The sequence below is a fragment of the Dermacentor albipictus genome, chromosome 10 (assembly GCF_038994185.2).
Source record: "Dermacentor albipictus isolate Rhodes 1998 colony chromosome 10, USDA_Dalb.pri_finalv2, whole genome shotgun sequence".
Taxonomy (NCBI): Eukaryota; Metazoa; Arthropoda; class Arachnida; order Ixodida; family Ixodidae; genus Dermacentor; species Dermacentor albipictus.
Genome location: NC_091830.1, coordinates 53,250,933 through 53,274,217, shown reverse-complemented (window position 1 = coordinate 53,274,217; position 23,285 = coordinate 53,250,933). Strand labels below are relative to the sequence as shown.

Genomic DNA, 23,285 nt, shown 5'->3' with positions numbered 1-23,285 from the left:
GCAATTGCGCAACAATGCGCAATATGCCAACAATGCGCAACAATGCGCAGCCTGGACGGCACGATACTGCCGGCACGGATGATGGGAAAGACGGAAACGGCTCTGATAACTTTGAATGGCAGTATAATAGCATACACCGTGCTCTATTGCAGGGCAATATACCGGCGTATGCGCAATATGCGCAATGCGCAATTGCGCAACAATGCGCAATATGCCAACAATGCGCAATAATGCGCAGCCTGGACGGCACGACACTGCCGGCACGGGTGATGGGAAAGACGGAAACGGCTCTGATAGCTTTGAATGGTAGTATAATAGCATACGCCGTGCTCTATTGCAGGGAAATATACCGGCGTATGCGCAATATGCGCAATGCGCAATTGCGCAACAATGCGCAATATGCCAACAATGCGCAATAATGCGCAGCCTGGACGGCACGATACTGCCGGCACGGGTGATGGGAAAGACGGAAACGGCTCTGATAACTTTGAATGGTAGTATAATAGCATACGCCGTGCTCTATTGCAGGGCAATATACCGGCGTATGCGCAATATGCGCAATGCGCAATTGGGCAACAATGCGCAATATGCCAACAATGCGCAATAATGCGCAGCCTGGACGGCACGATACTGCCGGCACGGGTGATGGGAAAGACGGAAACGGCTCTGATAACTTTGAATGGCAGTATAATAGCATACGCCGTGCTCTATTGCAGGGCAATATACCGGCGTATGCGCAATATGCGCAATTGCGCAACAATGCGCAATATGCCAACAATGCGCAACAATGCGCAGCCTGGACGGCACGATACTGCCGGCACGGATGATGGGAAAGACGGAAACGGCTCTGATAACTTTGAATGGCAGTATAATAGCATACACCGTGCTCTATTGCAGGGCAATATACCGGCGTATGCGCAATATGCGCAATGCGCAATTGCGCAACAATGCGCAATATGCCAACAATGCGCAATAATGCGCAGCCTGGACGGCACGATACTGCCGGCACGGGTGATGGGAAAGACGGAAACGGCTCTGATAACTTTGAATGGTAGTATAATAGCATACGGCGTGCTCTATTGCAGGGAAATATACCGGCGTATGCGCAATATGCGCAATGCGCAATTGCGCAACAATGCGCAATATGCCAACAATGCGCAATAATGCGCAGCCTGGACGGCACGATACTGCCGGCACGGGTGATGGGAAAGACGGAAACGGCTCTGATAACTTTGAATGGTAGTATAATAGCATACGCCGTGCTCTATTGCAGGGCAATATACCGGCGTATGCGCAATATGCGCAATGCGCAATTGCGCAACAATGCGCAATATGCCAACAATGCGCAATAATGCGCAGCCTGGACGGCACGATACTGCCGGCACGGGTGATGGGAAAGACGGAAACGGCTCTGATAACTTTGAATGGTAGTATGATAGCATATGCCGTGCTCTATTGCAGGGCAATATACCGGCGTATACGCAATATTGCAATGCGCAATTGCGCAACAATGCGCAATATGCCTTTAGCTCGGCCTCAAGGCTGATGTTTGCCTCACGCCATAGCGTCGTCGCTGCTCCATTTTCGCTGTTGATGTGGCAGCGCGCTATGCCCCTCACCCATGTTCCCAGAACTACGCCAAATGCAACGGCGCACACTCTGCTGCGGATCCACCTCGTCCAAGCATACAGACAGCAAACAAGGTGGCTTATCTAGCTACCCGACTCCTCCGTGCACCACGCCCACCGCCACCATCCTTTTCCCGGCCGTGGACACTGCCAGAGAAAAACATGCCTCAGCGCCGTTTTCCCAGCTGCTCTGCGAGCAGGACTCCAAACTCACCTCGCCCATAATACAAATCCAGAGCCAAGAGAAGCCGCAAGCCATGGAGCAAGTCGTAACTTCGACCCTCCAGTGCCAACCCTCCGGCAATTGTAGGTTTGAGGCACCTGTCGCAGGCCACAGTACCATCATCTCGCGTGTGTTGGTCGGTGACCTAACCACCCTTCTTTCATCCCCTATGTATACACATGACCTGCCTACTCCTACTAATACACCTATGCCATTATTTTCGCCTAACATCAACCCTGTAACGCCAATTTCATAGCCAGCCTCCACGGAGATACCAGAGCCCACTGAGACCGTTCCTTTGCCTAATTTAGCGACGCAAGTCACCCGGCTCGAGCAGCACCTTGACACTCTCACCACATTACTCGAGCAATAGACTGTGCATCCTGCCTATACGGAGGATTGCCTTACACGCCTTGAAACGGCACTGCCAAACTGACAGACACTGTAGCCAAACTCGCAGCACACCGAACGAAACGGGAGCGCCAATTTACTCCCAACGAATGCAGCTCAACTTCATCCCGTCAGGTTAGCGCAAGTCGCAGTGATGGCAAAATGTGATTATTCACCGTGGTGCAGTGGGAATGCGGTAACTTTAGAAAGAAGCGTGGCAGCCTGACACAATATTTCCAACCACAAATTTCTACACCAGACGTCGTAATTCTTTCGGAACCTGGCACCCTTCCTAGTCTTTCTGGATATGCAGTATACGCTGTGCACACTGATCCCTATGAGGACCAGGTCGTGGCTAGACTGGTCAGGCGTGTACATATGGTGGTCAACTTTAAATTGGATAACCAAGACATTACACATGTCAAGCTTGAACTTCTTTCCAGCAGCGACCGCAAGCTCGAAACACAACCTCTCCGCCATCTTAATGTCCATAGCCGTCCCAGGAACGCCAAGCACGCCTTTATGTATTGTTTGAATCAGCGCTGTGTTAGGGCAGAAGAACTCTTATTAAGGTTCATTTCAATGTCCCTCATGAAACACTCAAAGGCTGCAAGCTCCACACTTTCATCCTGCAGCACTATCTCACTCTACTTACGGATCCATAGGTGCCAACTCGTCTTGGCACAGCTGTTCTTTGGGACACCTACCCAGATCTTATCCTTTATCGTGGCTGTCACTCCTGCACCTGGTTGGACTTTGACGAGTACTTAGGTAGTGACCACTCAGTCTTTGCTAGCCGAATAAAAACAAAGACCTTGGGGAGGAGGCACGCGAAATCCCACAAATGGACTGCCCTGCCTTCAGCGCGTCCTCTTGCACTATTTCCACACGTGACACACTCACTCATCGGGTGCAGACGGTGAAAGCCCTGCTAGATCTTCACATGTGTGCCCTCACCACAAAGCTGGATACACCAGACATAGCTGCTTACCTTGTCTAGTCATTGCAAGAGCGCCATAGCTTAACCAAACGGTGGTGCCGCCAGGCGTCATAACAGGAAGCTGAGGTTGCGTATCACACAGCTCTTTGCTGAAGCAGTCCGCTACGCTGAGAGCCTCAGCAGTCAAAATTGGTCCTCTGTTCCTGCTACACTAAAAAGCGATCTCAGTACGACGCGTACCTTTTCTCTACTACGCCACTTAATAGAGCGCGGTCAAGAAAAATAAGATAAATGAAGAAGCATTAACTTCCGCAGACAACTCGCATTCCCGACTCCGAATGCTTTCTACAATTACGACGGCGTTATCTCCCACCGCCAGACACGCCACGTTGCGCGGACTACACCAGTCCTCCCAACGCACTGGCTTATCTTAACGTGCCCATAACTGTTACTGAGATTCGCGCAGTGCACAGCGAGATTCACCTTAACATGTCCACTAGTCCCAATCGGATCTCGCCTACGCTTCTCTATAACCTCTCGGATTCTTGCGTCAATCAACTTAGGACTTGCATAAGGTGTGGTAATCCGGTACTAAACAGAAAGAATGGGAAGCGTCCACATTCGCTTTAATTCCCAAGCCCGGAAAGTCCTTCTCCTTATAAAGAACATGCGCCCACTTTCTCACACCTCGCGCCTTGACATTCCAGAAAATCTTCCAGCTCCGCCTACACATTTTTTCCTGACACCATCACGCTTCCCGACGCCCTTTGTGGTTATCGTGGTGGTATGTGTACATAAGCCATGATTTTCCGCCTGAGACACGATGTCATAGAAGTTCTGCACAATACTGCGTTGTGTTAACCATAGAAGTCTAGGTGGCGTTCGATAACATCTCACTGTCGTGGAAATGACAGGCTCCCTCGGACACACTTAAACCCAGTTACAGGAGGAAGCTACCAGCTTCGAGCAATACGTCCGGCGTGGAACATTCCCATTCCCCTGCCAAATCGGAGTTGTTCGGAAACCCGCTCGCGGACAAGCAGGTTTGTCTCGTAACATCATATCAGATGCACAATCAGTTCTACTTAAATAATTGATAAGGGGGCTTGGTTTCACTTTACAAGTCAACGACAAAACAATTCAAAGACTTCGGGAGCTCGCCACCCAATGTAACCAAATCAGTATAACAGTTGACATGGCTTCAAAGAGGCTTATGCCTTACACTGCGTGCAGGCCTTGATGCACTCACGCCTTCTATACCACTTACCTTTTGCACAACTTAACTCTCATTGAACACGCACGTATGTCTACTGAACCAACGAACGCGTAGAAATTTGCAATTGGGCTGCCTATGGGCACGGCTACGCTTAACCTGGAGCCACCGGGGCGGTTAACAATCTAGAGGAGCTTATAGAAGCCCCCAGGGCGCGCAGCTGATGCGCTTGCATCAGGGACGGGATATTCTTAGTTCACTCGGCTACCCATCCAGTCCTGCTGTCCCCACATCTATGGCCCTTTCCCCTTCAGCGAGTGCCAAACTAATAGCACGTCCTATTCCCCGCCTAATGCACCCTATTCGCTATGCTACCCGCCGGGACCATCGGGTGTGCTAGTTGCGGCTTGAATATCCCATGGGCGGCAACGCTATTTGTGCCCTCTTCACTGACACAAGCCGAGCGGATGAACGCGGGGAGTCACTGTAGTGGCGGACTTTAACCTCATGAATGTATTCGCAGCCTACAACAGGTAGAATAGCGTTTGGCCCGAGAATCGAAAAATGTTATCTCTGCAATACCAAAGATTCTCTGATTTAGCATTTACACCTCACGGACAACGTGTACCGACAAAGATGCAACCGATAACCGATGCTTCACCAGAGATCCATCGACTTGACCCAACCGCGGTGAAAGAGCACGGCCATGTCGTCATCCCACACCTATAGCGAGCTACAACGCGTGACCAAAAACGTGTAAGCCCCAATTATTTTTGAATGCGGAAAAAAATTTCCCACTGAACTTGACACATGTGCTTTTTTTTATTGTGATAGCGTGCCTTCTGGCATAAATAATTATTTACACCTCTAGATGCCCGCCGGATTCTCTGAGGAAGTCCAGCAGTGTCTGGTGGTGAGGCCCAAAGATCGAACTGTCTACATCTGGCGCCCGACAGATGTGCTTACTATTCCATCATCCCCGTAGCATTCCCCTAAAAGTTCAAGTGAAAGAATTCAGGGACCGCATGACATGGTGCTCCATGTCATGCGTTAAATTGTTGCCGCCAATTTCCGCAGTACCAAGACGAGAGTCTACTTTCCTCTATAATCGCGGCTTTACCAGGCATTAACAATAACGGTAAAAAGTCACCTTGGGCAGAAAACGTTCTTTTGGTCTGCTAAACTCCGACACGCACCAAATGCAGATTATTGCATCATTGCTGAAGAATTCATTCAGTCTCTCTGTCAAGCACCTGGATAATTTCTATAACATTCTGAGGCGAAAACAAAATGCTTCTTGGTGATGTTTTGTAGACATTCAAGAGACTGTGGCAGTCACATTTTTTTTTCAGTACGACATGGACGGCATAAGGCTCTTAAGCTGCGAATAACGAATTCAAGAATGCCGCAAGCAATAAGGTCTTTCTTTTTTTTTCTGGCGATTTACGGACTCGGGAGGCTGTACAGTATTTTGTATATTTCGATAATATATGTTTAGCTTGTGATTTATTATTGATGAGAGGAATGAAAAGAAGACCGCCGAGATAATGCCACATGGACTCGCCAAATTCATGATCATGCAAACCTGGCTCTACTTGAATGCTGGCTGGCATAAAGTGGTAGTACAATTTTATCGACCTCGATCATATCGTTTTTTGCCACCATCTTTCACGATAACCACAGGTGGCTTGGAAAAGCCCCAGAGGCTTTCTAGCCTTCCGCAGGCGCCCCAAGTCGCAAAGCTAAAGTTTTGCTTAAAACGGGAGTTCATAACAAGAGACTAGCCAGAGACAGAACTAACTTCTTACTATGCCAGCCATACCTCAGGTAAAAACGCTGCATATTTGGCTTTCAGGAAGTGAGCTTACGTTTGCTGCCATCGCACTCGTTGCTATCCTATTTCGTAATATCACGTCATTCATTTAAAATTGAGAGTAACTCTGCTTCAGGATCATCAAACAGAACTACACTAAGGTCGGTATCCGGGAAAAGCATCACTGTTCTGTAAGTTTGCGTTTCTTTGCCACTTGCCTTGAACATCGTTTGTGCTTTTACTTTCGGAGGCTTCAAATAGAACGTCTTAACACTAAACGTAAACACGAACGTAGGTGCCACCGAGGAGGGAGGCCATTTTCAATAAATCTTTTTTATCGGATATGCTGACGTATTTGTTCCTTTCTAGGTTCATATGAAACGATAATAGGGGCCGCTCGCGATGAAAATGTTCCGAAATGCCATATTATGCGTTTTTACACGTTGCATGAACATTTATTTTCGAAACAGAATGTTTACCTGACGACATAAATAACTTAAAAAGGCAGTTGCCATCAGGTGAATAAAGATTAGGCAGACAAAAGCCTTGCACCATTCAACCCTATAGCAGATATGCTGCTTTTACATTCCACAGATCATTTTCTTATATTCAAAAGGACTCCTCTCTTTCTATACACTTCACCCGTAGCAGAAATTTTCTGGGTTAGGACTTCATACACTTTCTATAACAGCTGAACCGACGGTATTGCATGAAACCACTGCGGAACCTAGTGCCGATGCACTGAATTGACAAGCCTTTATGCAAGTTCACAAAGAAGCACAGTCCCGATGCTGTATGCAGCTTACTAGTGCACTGACATATTGCTGAAAAAAGTGTGTTTGTTTTCAATTGGACGGCAAGCGTCTGGAGGAATATTTGTGTCACGACACTCAGCACTTTCCCTCCAATAGTTAAAAATTAGAACTAAACGCTTCCGGTTAAGTTTGAATGTTATGATCAACAAAATGACTGGTTGTCTTGCAGCTGCCTAGTAGTTACTTTCAATGTGGGCTCCGTGTTCGCGTGGACATTCGGATGACATTTTCGAAAATAAAACTCTGAAATAAATGTTCTGTGGTCAAAACATAAACTTGAACTACATATAAAGCATAAACTACAAGAATACAACATTCAGCTCTATTTTCAATTACCGTCATTGGAAATGGTTTTGCTGGTTACTTCAACGACTGTTCAGTTAGTCTGGAAATGACATCAAATTTCTCCAATAAAGTATTTGCAAGACCGCGCCTGCCAGTTGCGCATGTTCCTATTCATTTAGGAAGCTGGATGTGCGATCACATTCAGAATCTTTCTTACAGAGCTCTCGTTCTTTATCCGCACAGTGTATTCTCGTCATAAATGGCTACATATATTTGTCAAGCGAGATATATATGTGCAAACGGAATAAATAAAACAATTTTTAGACAAAAAAATTGGCGATTATTCTATAAGCAAATTCTTGCTTAGCCTGTCGAAAGGTATCTTTTACATATTTATGTTTCAAATTGTGCTAGTACGTTTGGGAGATAAAATTTTGTACATCTAAGACAGGAACTTAGGATTGTCCATGTATTTCATTAGGAAGATGGTCAAAAGGAGAACAATTTAAGAGCGCGAGCCAGCGTTTCGGCGGGTGGATTGTCTTGTCAAGGCCATTTTCCATCACCCGTCCTCCCCGTGTTTTCCCCTCTAGTTCACTAGGCAGCTGTTCTCGGGTCCAAGTTAAGAATAAAGCCATCCACCGTGCTTGATAGGTCCAATGGAGTGAATATCTCCCATGTCCATTGAGAAATTGCCTAGGACTCCGAATGCAAAGGGGTGTTGGTAAGGAAAATTAAATTATTTATTTATGCATTCACAATACTGCCGGCCTCTTACGAGACCCCAAAGCCGGAAGGCATTAGTACTACAATGCAATGAACACTACATAACTATATTTTGACACGTGTCATACAGAAACAGTACCTAATTTGAAACTGAAAATAACAATGGTAGTTACATGCAAATAAGAGAGTGCAGCAATTTATGCACAGCAATATATACGCACACCCAGAAAGCAGCCAACTGGCTCTTGCTACGAAAGGGAATACTAAAGAAAGCACAAGAGATAGGAAACTAAACATTTTAAATCTTTGATGTGAAATCCGCCAAGCATTCTGCGTTAGTAAGGGACAGGTCTAAACGATTCAATTTTCAGGGGTTCGCTGATTGCCAGGGAAAAAAAATGTCTGAGACCATCGCTGTTATAAGCGTGTTCTCTCAGAGTGTACTAGTGTCCGTGATTCAACAAGAATGATGTATTTGGACGCAGTGATGCGGCAATGCTTATGCGAGAGTTCGTGGAGCAAACCTCAGACGTGCCAGTATTGTCCTTGTCTCGAGCGTACGTAGTCCGGAAGACGCTAGAAGGTTAATGGGTGAGTCGGTTCGCTTGTACTTGGTATGGATAAACCTAATGGAGTTCCTTTGTGTCTGTTCAATTTTGGCTAAATTAGTGACAGTATGCGGAAACCATATAGTGTTAGCATACGCTCAGATTGGGCGCACAGATGTTGTGTAGGTTAACAGCATATTATGCGTCGGGGTGAATGGTAGGCGCCCTCGTAGGAGAAATCGTTTACTCAGAACCACTGCTGTGACGTTCTCAATATGCATATCCCATCTCAGATCGGTAGTCAAGGTGATATCGATAAATTTCTGTAGCGTAACTCTTTACAATGGTGTGTTGTTAGTTATTCAAGTTATAGTGCTTCTTTCTTCCTTGTTATTGCCACACAGAATGTTTTTGATTTGTTGATGGACATTTGGCACGGTCGCGCAAGTGAGCTAATTATCTAGTGAAAGATTTAGTGCTGAGTGATCATCCCGATTGCTAATTTCCGTTTAGATGATGGAATCATCTGCAAAAGATTAATTTTGCAGTCCATGTGGGCCGCGATGTCATATGTAAACATATCTAATAATGATGGTGCCAAGACGGATGCTTGGCGGAAACCTGTGTTGACTGAAGCTGTCCTTTATTATGCCCCTTTGAATCAGTGCTATGATCGATGGTAATTGACGACATGATGGTAATGGATGCTGTAAATGGTAATGGTAATGGATGCTATAAAACTCACAGAAATTAAGGCCCGACTCAATTTACTCCGCTTTGCTTCCAAATTTCATCGAAAGGAGGAGTATTTACATAATCAGATCTTTTTGGAATCGATATGCAAGTGGACGTTCACTTTATCCAGAATGACGGGAAGCCTCAGATCTAACGTTGATTTGCCTATAAAACCAGTAGACTTTCATAGGCGCGCCGATATGTTACGATTGTGTTACAAACAACGCACATTTTGGTATACGGTAGTTCTATGTTGGTATAATTGAAGAAATACGTCCGATTCAGCGATGTTCTTAATGAGGTGTGTTCTCGCTCAAGTTCAATGCCGAATGTTGTAGTGCGCAAGCAAAGTAAAAACGAACCAAGGCTGCCTTATTTAGGTGTCACCTTACTGACGTAATGTTATAAACTTTTTAATATTTCGTTTTTCTTACAGCAAAAAATAGTCATTGAATCGTGGCGATGTCTCTTAGCAACGTTCTGTCCGTAGCATTCACCAGCAAATGCCAGAATGCATATTGGTAGTATAGTACTAACGGCGAGGCTTACCTGCTCTAGATTGCCTAGTGTAGCTTCTAGGCGTTAGTGAAGTCATTGAACTGCATATGTCTGGCTAACGTTCTATGCTGACTTTCTGGCGGTGACTTGCCATCCGTTCGTGGACACCAAGACATTGACGTTTCGCGCTAAGTTGAAGCTTTGAACCTCGTGTATCTTCGGTGCAATGTTTGAGTTACAGGCGAGTAAGTATGACAGAACATGGTGGTCCAAATGCCTGCAATTACCATCAGGCCTGCCTCCGAGAAGAGCGTATAGAGAGCGACCCGTGCGTCTCTGTTTTCATAGCAAAAGTTGGAGAATAAATTTGTGGTTAGTAGGGACATACGGAAAGGTGTGTTTCCGTCTAGTCAAGTATAGTGTGCAGCGTGTGCTCATAATTTTGCTAGGGCAAGCAAAGAAAGGGACAAAGAATATTAGGGAGCATGAGCGGAACTTCCAACGGAATTTCATTGCAAGAATCGCTATCCCACTTGTTTAGGCCACAACTCTGATAAAATTTGTACCTGCGAATCTGTTCGTATTCTTGAACGTTAATAATCCACAACAACTCGATCAGATTGCTTGTGTAGATTGTGCTTTCGAGGGGTTAGGGTCAATAAGACCTCAATATCGGATCTGATGATTCAAAAACGAGCGAATTAAGTTCCTGTGCGCTCGGCAAGCGTGAATGTTTTTTCAGCGTGCGCAGTCTGCAACACTCGCACGCCATGTTTGTTAGTTTTGCCCAAACTTGCCATTATCTTGTGTTGTATGCCCTCCTATGTGCGACAGTAGCAGTCGTGAAATGACAAGATTTTAGCCCGGTATTTTGTCCCTCCGGTCAACGTGTGTCGTAGGAACACGGCAAACATTTAGAAATGTCACTGTTTCGCGTTTGTGCAGGTAAGCTGCGCCCTTCGCCGTAAATAACAGTAAGTAGTGGAAGCGCTGGAATATTGAAATATAACGAAACATTCAAATGCAGCTTAAGTTTTTCGTGGCCGCCATCCACCTTTTTCAATGACCTTCTTTGATGACGGAAGTGCTGACATCATGGAAGGTCCTTTTTCATTTGAGCCAAGCTGTTCACTATTAACGAAAGTTTCCAGAAGTGTCATCGCTTTTGCAGAAGCAAGCGACGCATGCAACCTAGGCGTATTTGCTGTGCATATTCTAGCACCCTGTGGTTAACTACTGTAGTCTAGGAACTGGCTAGAGGAACCCAAAATCTAACTTTACTGAGCCACTTAGCATATTAATAATTAGAATAATAATAATAATAATAATAAATAAACGTGCAGAAATTACTGACGATAGTTATTAATGTAAGGAAGAATGCCGAAAGAACGAAGCAGCAGTGCGAGCGAACGAAAAAAAAACAAATAAAAAAATCAGACAGTGAGCGAAAGAATAAAGAATAAACGTTTTCCTTACCGAGCGCTCCGCAAAGCTGACGTGCGACAAGAAACAATTTTTCTCTTCCCTGCCTTTTCTCCTGCTTGGAACTCGGTTGCTGGAGAGCTCTCGTGTGACAGTCGTCCCTACGACATGCAGCTTGCCCGTCCCGTGACCTTACCCCTCACTCGGTTTCGGGAGACCACGTGACCTTCCCTCGATGCCTCTGTATCGTAAGTCCAAACGCCGACCACCGCCAACCTCTAAAGCATGCTAAAGAGACAAATAAATCTATTTGCTTTCATAAATATATATTTGTCGCTTAAGTGGATAGGAAATACTCCGCGTAATATCATCTGTGTACATAGCCAATTGCCAAAAAGGCAAGTTCTACGGGTTCGTAACTAAGGGGAGGGACAGGGTACTTCATGACAAAGCGTAAAGTAAAAGCACCTATAAGAGTAACAGCACCTATATGGTATATCAATAAAGATCCCATAGTATTTTACATAATACAAATCATTGCGTGAAGTACCATTACCAGCAGAAAACCTTCATATTGACACGTGTACTTATCTTTATCGGGCGACCACGTTTCGCCGCTTAACTGTTATCGCACAGCGCGGGACGCGCCTGCATGCATCCGACGTTTCTGGAAAGTTATCGATGCTTCTACCCGGCTGTCTGCTGTCGCTGAACCTTGTGTTATCTGATTTTATCGCGTAACGCGAATGGTGTAGAACTTCGTGGAAGGCACGCGGGTCCGAACGATTAGTCTGGAACATTTGACGAATGCTCTATAAAAGCCGACGCGCTTGACCCGCTGATCAGATTTTCGACGATCGCCGACCGTGTTCGCCGCTATCGTTGTGCTATAAGTGTAGCCTGTTTTGTGGGCACAGGTTCGCCCAATAAAAGTTAGTTTTCTTGTTCACAGTATTGCTACTGTGTTCTTAACGTCACCACCACGTGACAATATTTATTAGATCTTGACAAAAGGGAGCGTTGCGGCAGTATGTGGCGTAATAGTAAGCAGCGCAGTTGAAGATACTATTTCCGAAAAAATAAATGACTGCATATTTGATCGTCTATTGTACAACACCTGTATTCGTATACATCTGCGCAAAGCTATTCGTTTCATTCCACAATAGTATTTTCTTTGCAGTAGAACGAACGTTAATAACCCTGCATCTGAAATGACTGAAAAAGTGACTGAGAAATCATTTTTGCCGGAAATCACTGAGAAAACTTATGCTGTTCCCGAATCATGATTGTCTCGGTCAGCAGCAGCACCGTGTTTAATAAAGTGTTGCTGAGCTTCATCAAAAACCTTTTTCTTGAAGATTGCATCAGCACTGCTAAGCAGCCTGAATCAGTGGTTACAGAGGACAGCCGTAACGAGAAGCCATGGTTATTGAAGCAGTTGTATAAGGTGCGTTCCTCTTACTGCTATTGTTTAGAGTACATACGCAACCTGCACATTCCCTGAAAAGGTTAGCCCATAATACGACCTTTTCAGTATCGATATTAGCGTTTCTGAAGGACCAGAGAGAGCGCAAAACCGATACATCTTCCGTTCGTTTGAAACAAGCAGAAGAAAAAAATTGAGAGCGGGCTCCAGACAATGTCTTTCTTTTGTAGACTCCCACCTCTATCTTCAATCTGTTTTCTACATCTTCCCCCGACCAGATTCAACCAAAGCAAACTTCGAGCGACTATAACTGCTGAATGGGTCTATTGACCAGCTTTCCTTCAGATGTACGAATCAAGCATGCCCTTAGTAGGCCAGCCTTGCCTGGGAGAATTCTTTCCACCTTGCAGAGTTTCTACTACGTCATTTTACGTGCTTCTCCAAGCAGAAGCTTATGTCATTTTGGTATATTGCCGCTACTAGCCTTTTTTTGCACTGGTACATTTCAGTTGCTTTAAATACTCTTGCTTACATCTTACCCAACATGTTACCATTACCTCTTGTCATTTTCTCCAGCAATTCAACAAACTGTTCACTAGGTTCGCTGTCCTCGTGTTTGTTAAGCGCTTGCTTACCTTCTATAGCATCCGCAATTCTTATAGGCTATGCCTTGTTGGGTTTGTTATATGCCTTGTTTGTTATGCTTTATAAATCGGCCTAAGAGGCCGATTTATAAAGACCCCTTCTCCCTTAAGAACCACATTATTCAGATCTTCATTTATAAAGCTAGCTCCTGTAGCTTTGCTCATTGACGTGTTCAAGCTTCTGGTGAGCTTTTCATAAGATCCTCCCTACCATTGAGCTAACTCTGCGATAAACTTCTGTTTGAGTTGCATTTTGCTGGTGCATTCTTGCACCCGTTCATTTACCATCCTTAGGATTTTATTTGTCTCTTTTTTAGACGTGTAGAATGGGCTTCCGTTGCCACTGTAAGTTCTCGTACATAGTCCTGCTATGGCTACGAATATTGGGAAGGCTTGCATGAAGGCTTCAAGTAACGCGCTCTTGGCTAACTCCAGCTGTACAGCTTTTGTTACTGCACAAGTAAATATAACAACGTAACATTTTGGTTCTTTGCCGTCCTTCTCTTCGTCAGCATTCAGTGGTCTAGCGAAGTCTATACCAATGTTGTCGAATTGCCTTGTCTTCGTTATTCAGACAGCCAAGGGTGGCGCCATCTTATGAGTCTTTGGTCGGGAATTAAATATTCTGCGTGTGGTAGCTTTCTTTATAATGTATGTCACTAACTGACGGCCACGCGCAATACGAAATTTTGTCCTTTAATCTGTCAATGTTAAGAAAACTTCACGAGGTGTTATGGCGCTCGCCAACTTGAAATAGCGACAATCATACCAGCATTAACTCAGCATTATATAAGTTATTCAGTCCTTGTTCCTCGTATATCGCGTGAATTTGAAAAGAAAACCTTTCTGTAACTGCTTTTCAGACCCTATGTGATGAGAGGAGTTATTACACGTATATGCGACAATGGTAAGTGGCATCAAAAACTGAGAAAACGAAACGAGAACATATACTGCAACAAACGACTACAGTATGTGAAGGAATTAGATTGTCATGGTTATGCTTCACCGAACAAAGGGGCATTGCTTTACATTTCTAACTGAATAAATATACAATAGTTGTCAAGGAACACAAAGTACGCTTACTCAAAACGCAAAAATTTTTAAAGCGAGAGACAAGCTGAAATCTACTTGACGTGTTGCTTCATAACGTCACTGAATAAAATATCGCATACATCAAGTGCTTCTTTCAACCCGGTCTGGATTTAAGACAGTTATATATGCGGATAGATAGGCAACTATTTAATGTGTTTTGTATGCAACGAGCGTGGGAGAAGTACGAAAGCCCACCTTTACTTGTACACAGCCAGAAATGAAATAGTTATCACCTTCGGAGGTGTAGTAGTAGCTATGGCATTGAGTTACTGAGCTCGAGGTGTTGGGCTCAGTCCCCGCCGTGGGGGCCACATTTGGACGCGGCAGAAATGCGAAAAATCGGCCAGGAGCAATCTCACCCTTAATGTGGGTATTACTCCGATTAGGATTGGAGCAATGTCGCGACACAAATATAGCCCACGCCGCAACGCGTGATCAGCCGGGCTCCTCTCTCGCGATTTTTATTGCGCACGCTGCGCTAACCAGTGACGCGGCCGCAAAGCCCGCGTCATGGCATCGATTCCACAGAACATCGGCTAAATTGGCGAGAGCATATTTGTCACGGCGCAGTGTCACGGTATAGTGAACTAAGAAGAAAAGTAGCGACGGTGAGGATTCTATCCTCTTCCCCATTGCCACTGCTGCCACTCCGCAGCGGAGCGCGCTAATCACTGCGCCACTTGTGAATTTTAACGCGAAAGCGTTAAGGTCCCCGCTTCGCAGAAAATCTTGTGTCGGCGTTGGCGTCCGGCGTCAGCGGTCAAGAAAAATAATCTTGAACCACGCATGTCCAGTCACGCATGTCCAACCACACAGGCCCTCCGCGTGGCGCATAGACATTGCCGAAGTAATTGAATTTTTGAAAGTAAAATGTATCAGAAAACTCGTCAAGTACAACTTACGCACAATCTCGTAATTGCATATACTTGACTGTAATTGAATACATTGATTGTAATTTGAATATAGGAGGCGACATTATTTTGTTGCGAGGAAAGTCAAACGCAAAGCCCTTTTAACGCTGTATTCCAACTGCCGTTGGAGGTCTGTCTAAAAGTAAGAGCGACACGCTCCGCGCGGTTCCCTGCAACACCGTCGAAAAAAAAAAAACGCAAAGCTCTCCTTAATGTTCGCCGCCAGCGTTTCACGGTAAACATTATGGTTGCATAAAGTAGAGCTGCAGGGAAACGTAAGAAACAGTCAGGGATCTTGAAATGTTATCGCATTGCACTCTTAAAGACGAAGCTTATTTCTTTTTTTCAAATTTATTTTATTTAATACATGGAGCAGAATATTCAGGAAAACAAAAAAAAAACAACGTGCTACAAAAATTTAAGGTCACTGAAGAACACATTCAAAAGTCAGGCAAACACCTGCAAGTGTCCAATAAAGGCATCCAGTCCGGCGCTGTTTCTTCGGCAGCGTACACACTACGAACATAGGCAGCAGATTTCCGAAAAAAAAAGCAACGGATGCATTAAAACGTTGGAACCACCATTGGAACAGGTGGCATTGATGAATATCTTCGAACCTGTTCACGTGGTTGGACGTTGCCTTGCGGGCGAGTCACTAGATGGCAGAGCTAGTTGCTGCGTAACAAGCACAGCAGTCTCCAACCGCTTGCTCTGCGTTTCGCGTTCTCGAGGGTCCGCAGACCACCAGAGCCGGAGTGCATGGCCGACAAATAAGATGCAACCCTCGTGACGTACCTGTCGGACGACCATTACGACATCCCCTGAGAGTATGAGGTGGAGGTTGTCTACGACCCCGCTGAAGAACTGTAGTGTTCACACCATGGTGCCCCTTAGAAAACTGTTGCCGTCGCTCGACAAAGTGGTGTCGTTGTGCTGAAAAGTGCTGTCATCGAGAAAGAACGCTCAAGGCAATGTGTGTGAAGCGCTACTCTAATGAGAACTCTGCCAATAAAACTTCGCTGAGATCTCGTAATATGACTGGCTTGCCATCTTGGGTTGCTGCGACGTCAACGTCACAAGCAGTAACATTGCCTTCAGAAACATAACGCAGCAGTACTAAACTCAGCTACATTTCGCTGTAACATTAAACTCGGCGACATAACTCAGCGACACACTCAGCGACAAATAATGCTCTCGCACTTACACATCACAAAAATTGCTTAGGTGCCCCCATAGTATTTGTGCTTAGTTGTATTTTCCGTGTTTCTGTCTTTATATAATTTTTAAATATGTTCATGCTCGCTAAGCAGCAGTAAAATTTAGTTACTATTAGAGCTCTCTTGTTTTCAACGTCTTCTGTTTGTGGGGCCAGTATTGCACACAATAAGTTTACTTACAAAAATCACCAACTGTTCCAATGCCACGTCGTTTCAGAATATGTTCCCATTGTACTTAACGCTATTCTAGGATGGATGAAAGTTATCTGCTTTCTGCATGAGGTCTTCTAATGTGTATTTATAGGCGAGAGGTGTTGCTGATAAAGAAAATTCTTACTAGTGTCAGTGGAGAATGCATTATAGCAAACTCGTGTTTTCATTGGTAAGTTTTACCGCACAACGCCACGCCAACATTTATTTCTCAACAGTCTGGTTCGCTGAGAGGAAAGACCCAAGTGCTTGTGGCATGAATATTGTACAAATGTTACACTAGAAAATTATCTTGCTGTGCACGTGGTGAGGCCAGTGGTGACGTCTGTTTGTTGAACGTTTCAGCTTTAAAGCGCAAGCTATGGTTGGTGGCCGAAGCAATCGGAATATTACATGTGGCTTTTTCAAGGCCATCTTTCGACATTGCCCGCGGCATTTTCACATCTTCTTGGAAAGAGATATTCTCAAACGTCAACTAACGCGAGAGTTGATAATAAGTTGACATATTTTCTATCACTGGATGGCTGGTTTCTTTTTCATAGCAACAATCTGTATTTCGAATTATTATACTAAAATTGCCTACTTCATAATTTGCAATTATTTCGGCAACCAACTTTCCTTATGGATGTACACATGATAAAAGCCTGCGCAACTAGAGTGTTTGGTTCCAGATGGTCAAGGAGCCGGAAACTTATTTGCAGAGTACTTGCGAATGTTCAACCGTCAACACAATAGTGACTTGAGGAAAAAAAGAACGCTTACCTAAAGCTGTTTGGGCAACAATAATCTGTTATGTCTAGGTTGTAAAGTGTGTCGTTGCCATTTCAAATCATTCATTCGAAGGCGAGCTTTGTTTAACGTAAGGTGTACCAATTTAGAGCTCACGTGACAACACGGGGATTTTAGAACCATTACCACGGTTATATCTGATTTGCCTCCCTAATAGACACTGCAAAAAACTAAGGTTGATGTTCATCTATAGAAGCACACGTTTCTTGCGACATGTGGGGTGCAAAGCAGTCCATCTTTTTCTTCGTGTGCGTGGAGTAGGAAGGTCAAAGCGTGCTTCAAAAGACGTGGAATTCTGGGGCGTTATGAGCCAAAACCCTGTTAAGTTGTGCGCTTAGGGTGCATAGAAGCAAACGCCGCACATCGGTAATAGACGGCTTTTCTGTTGCTATCTTATGACATACCTTGACTATGTGGCAATATCTGTAGGGCGCAATGACCCTTAGTTCCTAGGTCCGAGAATGAGCAAAATGCTAGCTCCGCTTTTCGCGGTATACGGCAGCAAATGCTACAAGAACGGCCAGAGCTCACTTGTGTGCGATTAGCGGAGGCCTTAAACAGAGATGCTGACGTCGCAGTCTGCCAGTCCGTAAAGCATATTGCCATCCGCCAACCGTAGGACATTACCTAAAGTCAGCGGGCGTAGCTCAGTCGAATGCTGTCTGGTTAATTTCATGCTCAAAATTCTAAGAAACATCGGACTGGTCCGTTACATATTGTGCTAAAGATGATGACAAAAAGCTTATTTCATCAGCTCTTCTGCTTGCTTGCTTCCTTGTCCTCCGTTTCGCAAGTGACGTATTGTGCCAAAAGTAAGTTCAATCATCGTATGAAATCTTTTTACCCAAATTGTGTAATGTAACTAAAGTATATTAAAGGGCATTTGCAAACGTTCCAGTGTACCTATGCAGACCTTGTGCAGCGCTCAGGATAACGGTATTTGACATTTCCTGCTTGATGTTAACAGCACTAGTAGTTGAGATGGATTTTGCCGCGTCAGCTGTTATCGGCTCATTATAATAACGGTTTCGGTTGGCGATGGTGTCCGCCGCCACCGCCTCCCCTGCTGGTGCCCGGTGTCCATAGCAGCTATCGCCGGGAAATAAAAAAAATGGCTGTGGCTTAGCTAAGGTTAAGCCCACGATGCGAAGCATACTAGCCTTTATTTTAGTTGTTGAACCACTGTTTAGCCTGGAGAACTGCTGTTGCTTGGCTATATTTGGTTCGGCTAGACGAAGAAACAACTCATGCAGGCGAGCGCATGAGCTGAGACCCGGCTATGTAGCTACGCGGCCGCAAGCGAGCGCACGAGTTGAGCCTCTGCTTTTGCAGCTGTTATGACGTCATATGGTAGCTACGCGGCCGCGCGCTGCGCAGCAAGGAAGAGCGTGGTTGTGCGGCAAATTTGCTTCGCATAAAAAATAAATAAAGCGTTCCCGACGGGATTGAAACGGGGCCCGCTGCTTGAAAGTCACCTACTGTACCGCTGTTAAATATGTTAACGCTGAGCCGCTCCATCGCTTACAAGCTTGCAGCGGAAGAAATGCCCTATAAACGCGTCCCAGCGCGCGAGGAGACGCGCGATGTGAATTGTGCGCCGCGTAGCGTCGATACGTGCAAGTTTTGAATTGCAGTTGCATATTATTACACTGGCTAGAACGCCATGTAGCGCACGTGCAGGTAGCGGTGCAAGGCAGGTAAAGAAGGCTTTGAGAAGTAGAAGTAGTTTAAGGCGATGTATGCAAGAATGCTAGAAAAACCTGGATTGTGTACGTTATTATATCAAGCTGGCAAGGTGAATATGTGACCGCCACGTTTCAAAGAGGTTGCCGATAGACCGTGATCATCACCATCATTGCAGCCGTATTATGCCACTTGTCAAATCAAGCTGGCTAGGTGACTGCGCCAACGCCGTGTTTCAAAGGAGATGCCAATAAATCATCAACATCATTAGCATCGTATCATGCCACGTGCCTTGCGATGAGAGATGCATGCCGCCTGGCGTGTATACATGCGCACTCTGTCTCGCAGTTGCATATTATTACACCAGGTGGCACGCCACGTTTCAAAGGCAAAGCCATTAGGTCATCATCGTCATCTTTAGCACACCATCGTACCATATGAAACGCGATGTGGCATGCGCGCCGCGAAGCGACGATACGTGCAAGCTTTGCGTTGCAGCTTCGGTATATTCCACCAGGTGTTCCGACATGTAGCAGTTGCATGTAGCAGTGGCGTGCTGTATGTAGCTGGACCTGGTTAACGGCTAGGCGACAATTTGTCACCACCCCGTTACGAAGGGGATGCCAATCAACCTTTATTAGCATCAGTAACAGCAAAGTACCATGCCACGGGTCCAGGAATGTAACATGTGCGCCAAGTCGTCTGGATACCCGTGCTTACTCTTCGGTACACGTTATGGTGCCTCCTCGAAAGGCACGAACTGCTTCTGCAGAAATGAATTCTAGAGCCATGCGCGCGGCAGCAATCAGACTACATCAGGCTCAGCAGACTGCTGTGCATAGAGCAGGACAAGCCGCAGCTCATCGTCGACATCAGACGGACAGTTCAAATTGTACTCATGAAAACGATGTGAAGGGACTTCTTTTTTATTGCGATAAAGACTTGCCCTTAACGCATACTTCTTGACGTGCCTATGTGTATTATATGTGTGCTGTGAGGCCTGTGTTGTGCATGAATAGGAGCAGGGTATTGTGGAATCTGTTATCGCGTATCCAGCGGCGATAGGTGGTTGCGACGCGGCAGTGGAGGCCGGCTTGCAGTAGGAAACGCGAGCGTTCCGCTTGTCCGCCTAGAACACGTCCATAATACGTGGTAGGCGTCTGCCTCCATCAAAGTAGTATGTACACGTAGCACCCAGTAGTAATTGCGACCAGTTCTACGTTGAGGTCAAAGCCTTCTAAGAATAACATCCTCCGCCATAGTAAGGTGAAGGGGTGGGAGCAGGCATACGGTGGGATAACAGCGCGTGTCCGGCCGAGAAAATATTTACGGGCTCAGAGTCATTTAGGGCCCGTACATGGTCGCTCCGCACGTCCGTTCCGCCCTCGTCCGGTCGCGTGCGGATAGCTCTCTACTGGCGAGCGGAGAGCGGACGCAAGTTTCCCGTCCGGCCGCCTGCTCGTCTCTCATTGGCTGGTCCGAGGCGGATAGTTCGGCTGTCGTCACAGCAAACATGGCGCGTGCTCGAAGCGAAGTGAAGCGGGGACGCAAGGCCTAGGCTACAGCCGCGTCAGAAACAGTCTATTTTTTTCTCCTTTTTGTGATTTTTACCAGAGATATGTGGCACCCACGGAGATAGTCATCGGAAGAAGCAAGCCGGTGTACGCTTCCAGACCTCATCAGTGCGTGCGATCGCCAACAGAAACAGACGGAGCGCAGGAAGTGTGTGTTGTGTTTACGAGAGCGTCGGAAGAAATATTTCAAGCCGTCGACTTCGTGATTTCTTGTGCCATGCTTCGCGTGTGCGTCGCAGACGAGAACTCCATCACATACACGTGCATTCTGAGCAGCACACACGTTCAAGGCGTGGCGAAATAAGTAGCGGCCGATTGGCGCACCCAGCGTACACGTTTGGTTTCTGCTCTGTGTATGCGGATCGCTGCCGCGGTGTGGTGAACGCCAGCCCTTCGCAACTTACCAAAAGTAACGATACGATCACTAGCGATAAGTTTTTATCGCCTAGTTATCGCTGCCATTCTGCGTGTGCTATACTGCGTATGAGCCGTTTTGCCGGCTGCGATGCGCCGCGGTGACCGCGACGTTCGAGCTGTGCTCTTAATTGCCGTTATGAAGTGCGTTTGCGAGCTACAAATCGTGATATATATGTGCGATGTGTTGCAGCGTTACTGGGTGTAGAAGTGGTCGTACTACGCGATGTTCGTGTGCTCAGAAGTGAGCTGAGCATAAGTGTTGCCGATTGCGTTTTCTTATGTAGTAGCCCGATAGAGAAGCCCTATCACACCGGCCTTTTCTGCTTCGTACATCTATCGTTTGTTTCAAAAGTTGTTACTGCACGGTTAAAGATGCTTCTATCGGTGGGGGGAAATTAGAGAACAACATTATAATTGTATACGTCAAGACGTTCAGCGCTGTCGTGAAATGTGGACGCGCCTGAGAGCACTAATGTCATGAATGCAATTAAAATTTCCCGAGACAGTATTAAGAGAACGGTTAAAAAAGAAAACATATGAGAAGGTAAGCACAGCAGCTTGTGAACCCGCTCCCATAATACCTCGATCCGCGTCTGTTTGTAAATGTATGTTTTCTTGCGTTTGTCAATTTTTTTTCTATTTCCCAGATTTCTTTACGTTGGAGTTTTTCTTAGTTCTCGCATTTGTGGGTGAATACGTGCCTGTTTCCATGCGTGCTTGCGCTTACCATTATTTCTGTCCTTTTATATTATATTAGCATTTGATTTTGCTAGTTTTCTTCCAGGAAAGTCATTACACATTTTCATAAACCAATCTCATTCAAGGCACTAACTCATGTAAACGGCAGGGCAGGCCTCTTCCATCTCATTAAAACCTTTCTCACTGGTCCACCTCGTCTTCTCAATCTGCCTACTCGCTGTGTTTTCTGTCCTTGCTTCTTGTGTTGTTGCTGCAGTGTGATTAACCAACTTGCTCAAAACAGATTTTCATCGCCTATGAAAACAAAAAGGTTTAGAGAGATTTTCTTAAAAGCGTCATGGGGGTTGCACAGCAACTTAGCCTCTTACCTCTGTTCATGTTTATGCATCAGTGCATGTGGCAGCTCGCCAGAAGTGCACATGAAAGGGTGCATATTGCAAAACAACAGCTTGCTACGCTGTTGCATTTTTGATGCATTCAGTCTTAGTAAACAGACGGTTTCGCTGCCCATCACATATGACGGCAAAAAATTTCAACACGAATAACATTGTGCAGTGGGGTGTCATTTCCTGTCTGATACTTTTGTCGTTGCAAAGACATTTTATGTAAATGGAGCCCAGCAAAGCAGTGCACTGATAGCTTCTGCAACTTTCACCATTTATTACTTCACAAATGTCATTGTTTGAACCTGGCCGTCGATCGCTATGCCGACGGCTTGTGAATTAAATAATTGCCTCAATAAAACACATTCAACTTCACTCAGAATTTTTTAGTACAAACAATGCTAGCAAAGCTATTCAGGGTGAATAATTGTGCTTACATTGGTGTTACTTGCCGTCAGATAAACAAATACAACAATGGCTGCGACATGACTGTGATTTGACGTGCAGACTGCTAATGGTGCCTTTCAAGCGTGCCCTCGACTACTGCTGTTAATAGTTACCCGACTGAGTATTTTGGGCCTAACTAAGCGAATGATGTTTGATAATTGTTCTCCTATTCGCATTACTTGCCTTGGCCAGGTAACCAAAATAAACAATGCCACCACATGATTGTGTGTTTGCATGCAAGCTGCCAACAGTGGCTGTCATTTTCGCATTGAGTGCTTCCGTTTCACCAACAGTGGCGACGACTTGACTGCGCTTTGACGTGCAGACTGCTAATGGTGCTTTTCAAGCATGCCCTCGACTACTGCTATTAATAGTTACCCGACTGAGTATTTTGGGCCTTACTAAGCTAATGATGTTTGATAATTGTTCTCCTCTTCGCATTACTTGCCTGGGCCAGGTAACCAAAATAAACAATGCCACCACATGAATGTGTGTTTGCATGCAAGCTGCCAACAGTGGCTGTCATTTTCGCATTGAGTGCGCATTGAGCACAAGTG

At 45.5% G+C, this 23,285-nt stretch overlaps 1 protein-coding gene across 1 annotated transcript in view; it reads left to right on the top strand.

Annotated features, from left to right (window-relative positions):
* The window catches only part of LOC135907683 (A disintegrin and metalloproteinase with thrombospondin motifs like), an 82,309-nt gene extending 73,772 nt beyond the window's left edge, over nucleotides 1-8,537 (top strand). The window contains exon 14 of the mRNA XM_070526995.1: nucleotides 8,519-8,537. Within this exon, the coding sequence (XP_070383096.1) occupies nucleotides 8,519-8,521 (3 nt within the window). The 3' untranslated portion in view covers nucleotides 8,522-8,537. The remainder of the gene's footprint in view (nucleotides 1-8,518) is intronic.
* Nucleotides 8,538-23,285: the final 14,748 nt, after the last annotated feature.